General features: G+C 41.4%; 1 protein-coding gene across 2 annotated transcripts in view; it reads right to left on the reverse strand.

Moving 5' to 3' along the window:
* The window catches only part of LOC146601124 (uncharacterized), a 6,927-nt gene extending 2,488 nt beyond the window's left edge, over positions 1-4,439 (reverse strand). The window contains exons 1-5 of one of the 2 annotated variants that reach the window (XM_085311364.1): positions 4,276-4,439; positions 3,303-3,377; positions 3,064-3,165; positions 2,543-2,596; positions 87-131 (exon numbers count right to left, since the gene is read on the reverse strand). In XM_085311364.1, the coding sequence (XP_085167490.1) occupies positions 87-131; positions 2,543-2,596; positions 3,064-3,165; positions 3,303-3,377; positions 4,276-4,409 (410 nt within the window). In that variant the 5' untranslated portion in view covers positions 4,410-4,439. The remainder of the gene's footprint in view (positions 1-86; positions 132-2,542; positions 2,597-3,063; positions 3,166-3,302; positions 3,378-4,275) is intronic. The other variant, XM_085311375.1, reaches the window with a different exon arrangement.
* Positions 4,440-4,445: the final 6 nt, after the last annotated feature.

Here is a 4,445-nt window from a genome sequence, read left to right on the forward strand (position 1 = left end):
AAAAAAAAAAAAAAAAAGACAAAAGACAAACAAAAAGCCCCCACAACATTACCAAAAAGATGAGTGCTAGCTGTATTTACGCTCACCTTTTAGCAGGTAAGCCAGATTTAGATCTACCATGGGACCCAGACCTATAACAGGAGAAAAATAAAGCTCAGCAAAGCAGCCAAGTGGCATGCACACACAATGAAAGTTAGCTGAATCAGCAACAGCAACTTCACACTACATAGCCTCACACAAAGAGGACGACTCCAGGGCTGCAGGCTTTTCTCAGGATGTTTCAGGAGATTCCTTTAGCTCTAGTCCAGAGACCCCACTTACCAGGAGATGCAAAAGGCTCAACCAGCTCCCCAGCAAAGCTTTGGCTACCACTTTCACCAAACAAAAAGCCTCATTCTAGGCTCCCGGGTGTTTTTTCTTCAAGTATCTCATAAAGGTGGAACTACTGTTCCATGTGTTATCTGGAAAACCTCTCAGTAACACCATCTTAAAGACACTGGTATGGGCTAGAGGCAAGTGGTGAAGAGCTGATTTGTTACTCAGTTGAAAGTTCTCAATGCCAGTTTTGTTCAATGTTGAGGTTCAAACATTTCAATGAAAACATCAAAAACTGAAATAGTATGAATCCAGGACACTAGATCCTAGAACCTGTGAATTCTAGAAAGACTGTAATTTGTAAACTATTGCCACAGTTACTATAGCTTCTAAGTCATAAAATTAAGACTTTCTCTCATATTCACTATGTTACTGCTGACTCATATTTTCAAGACTGAGTCRCTCAGAATTTGTCCCTTCCCAAAGCCTCAGAATTCAGCCATGCAGTAATATTTAAAGTCAGCAAGCCTTGCATGCAAGTTACAGTCAGTTGTTTAACAGAACTGGCCAGAGAGGATAAAGATTACCCCGTTAAAACTAGTTCTGAGCAGAAATAAAATAAAAAAGCAAGATTGACCTTTATCTTGCCCATTAGTTTATAAAAACGCTATATGGATACTGCTGGAGTAAGTTGAACAATGAGTAATGTTCTACTGCTGAAGCTTCTCAGTCACCATGCTGGCTCATCACCTGTTCCTAACAGTCAGCCTGAAATACTTTTTACCATAACCAGAAATCTTGTTACTGTATCAAAATTATACAGAATCAAGTTGTTCAAACCTATCTTGAACTCCGTAATTTTGTAGCATGACTTCCTTTGCTCAGAAGTACTGTAAGGTAGCACACAAGAGCATCATCTTACTAGGAGAACTGTWAGTCAGCACTCATTCCCAAAAGCAACCAACAAAGGACTGCAAAACAACAGTTCTAGAAGCAGCATCAGAGTTGTGCACTAACATTTTGCCAGTGTTGATTCTGTCATAATACAGCTAACTCAGAAGCAACGAGTTTTTCCACAGTGCTTTCATAATTGCAGTCCTTCACTACTGTTCCTGACCATTGCAACTGCAGACCTACAAAGCCAGTACTCCTCTGAAATTTCAAAGTCTTCCACACAGGAACATGACTGTCCCAAAGCTAGAAGTCACCAAGGAATGTTAGCTGTATTCAGATTTTCCACACTAGCGGCAGTCAATTTGAGTATGACTGCTTGACTTATCTACATTACAGCACTGTAGTCAATCATGACAGCACTAATAATAAAAAAAATCATCTCCTTAGAGCCTCAACACACCGTCCAAAGTAATAGGCAGACCACCAAGACTATGCCTCTTCTATATCGTATTGGCACGAGAGAAGACAATTTTTTCCCCACTTGTCAGCTCTCGTATCTATAGTATTTTTATCCTACTCTTTTCACCCTTCTTCCAAGCTAAGACTCATCACAAAGGAGAGGAAAATACAGGAGAATTTACTCTTAATTCCTCATCTTCCATTTCAGCCAGCCTGCCACAAACAGCAGGAAACCAGGACTGCATGTCAGAGCAGTCCCTCAAAACACTGGGACTTGCTTTCCTCTTCATTCGGGTGTCTAAAGCTCTTGATCTAGGTGCCTTACCCCATGCAGGTAGTTCTCAGCATTACAGTAACATAAGCATTCTTCCAGTTCTGGGAACTGGATAGAGTTAACACCCGTAAACAGGAATTCAGGCACTACTGGGAATCTTCTCATCACTTCTCAGCAAGCAGAATTGAAAAAAAGAAAAAACAACAACAAAAAAAAAAAAACACAACACCAAGAAAATACGAAGCAGCACTATGGGATTCTGCTAACTTCCTGCAGGACCTGAGCTCAAGCATTCTCTAAACATTTCATCAGTTTCCAGAACCTCTCTCCACAGRACTTCTATTTGTCTTACTCTTTAGTAAACAGCATGTTTTGTTTCTGGCTACACATACATATATACATAGAGACCTGGCCACAGACTACACCACCTGTTTATTATAGAAAACAAACTACAAAAGCAGACTGTGAAAAAGCAGAAGTTACTGTAGTAAATATTACTATGCTGCAAAACCCTGTAACTACTCTGAGCCCCAAGTTTCCTGGTAGGCAGGAAAAGGGGGGGAAGACTACTATGGGTCTGAATCAAAGCAAGTATCTTACCTGCTTCGGGGCCATACAACAGACCGGGATCTCGAGCGTGATCTGGACCTAGACCTAGAAAGAGCAGCAAAAACTCAACTACCATGCAATTCACAGCTGACATCCTACAACCCAATTCTCTGAAGTCACTACCAACAGACAGAGACTGCTATCAGTTTTGCAGGCATAACTTTTATAGTATTAGAACACTGTAACACACTTGCCCAGTAAGACTATCCACATAAGAAATCCCTTTACCCTAGTCAGGTAAATATAATCTTYGCATGCTTAAAACTTAAGATTTTTTTTTTAAACCATAGATAAAATTAACATTAYAATAACAATACAGTGCCAAAAAGCTCAAGAAGAGCGAATCTAGAACTCTTAAGCACACGTTTTAACTTCAGAAGAGAGGTCCAGATAAGCTTTCACAGATAAAACTCCGTGAAGCTCCATGGGGACTCAGAGCATGACATACAGACTTAATGTTAACAGCTGTATTCCATTCCAATACTGTTCTGGACCTAACAGGTAATACCTACCTTGATCTCCTTAAAGAACCAGACCGTGATCTGCGGGGTGAAAATGATCTATACCTACGAGGAGAGATTGACCTGGACCTGCGGTAAGAAGCTGATCTTGACCTACAAAACAAAAAGAAAACCCCAAAAATAACTACAAGGTACTTTCAGGATGGAATGCTGTGAGAGGGAACAAAAAAAAATGCAAAATAATCCCAAACAAGCAAAACAAACAAAAAMCRCCAAAACCTAGAGCATACCTCCTACCACGACTGCGACTGCGYGACCGAGAATACCTCCTTCCTCGGGACCTCGAACGGGATCGAGACCGGGACCTAGTTTTAGGTTAGAGAAAACAGGTATCAGCAGACAGCCCCAGCAATCACTGCACGTGAGCCTCTGCTGAAGTCAAAACTTTCAAACTAAAAAAAAATAAATAAATAAAAATAAAAACAAACACTAGCATCTGTCAGTTGGAAAAAATGCCTGGGCCTACTTGTCTTGAGCATTTTTACTACCTAGAAAAATGTTAAAAGCTGAATTACATTGCAGAATTACATTAGAATAGAAAACACTGTAATGTGTATTTAAAATAAACCTTGCAAGTTTGCAGGTCGACCCTCTTTGGCCCAAGGTCTAGCAGATCTAGACGATCTAGAAGTATCTATAGCCGATCGCTGCATCTAGGTGTTCTCTTCAATCTAACGACGATCAAACTGACAGCCCAATGAGCCAGGGTGAGGCTTGATTGACGCAAGAAGATTTTTCTAGGTGGGAATGTGGTCAATCTGGTGTTCCTCTTTCTAAACCGGAGGGGGGGCCCCAATTGAAAGCCAAATTTACTGTTATGGCGATCACCGTCTCAAATTTTCTGCCCTTAAAGAATGAGGTGAAGCTACGTGTAGATGGCTCGAGGGGATCTGGCCTCTTATGCTGATCACCTCAAGGTCTAGGAGGATCTTAAGTGTCGGATTTGCAAGGCGCCTCAGCATGAAATCTTAAGGCTCGTGACATTCTGAATCAAGGCGACTGACTCAAACGAAGAAACCTGAAAGGTTTTGACCAGGTTGATTATTAAGATAGTAACATTTGATATGTATTAGCAAAAAACTGTGATATACACCTGTTGAGTTACAACATTAAGAGTTAAAACTGGTGTAACATTCTCTTCTTTGCTAACAAGAGCTACACAAGAGTTAACTGGTGAAACAACCACTCCGGTCCCACACATACCTGCTCCTCCTYCGGCGACTGTAGCGATGACAATCATAAGCATAGTGGCCTTTCTCGCCACACTCATAGCATCTGTCATTAGGGTCAAAGGGGCGCCGTGCTGGAGGCCTGTCATAGCGGGAGCGACGAGGCATCCCTGTTGACACTTCCACTCTAACCCTGGAGCCACA

This window comes from Rhea americana, unplaced genomic scaffold (assembly GCF_003343005.1).
Source record: "Rhea americana isolate MKP2758 unplaced genomic scaffold, rheAme1 scaffold_109, whole genome shotgun sequence".
Classification (NCBI taxonomy): Eukaryota; Metazoa; Chordata; class Aves; order Rheiformes; family Rheidae; genus Rhea; species Rhea americana.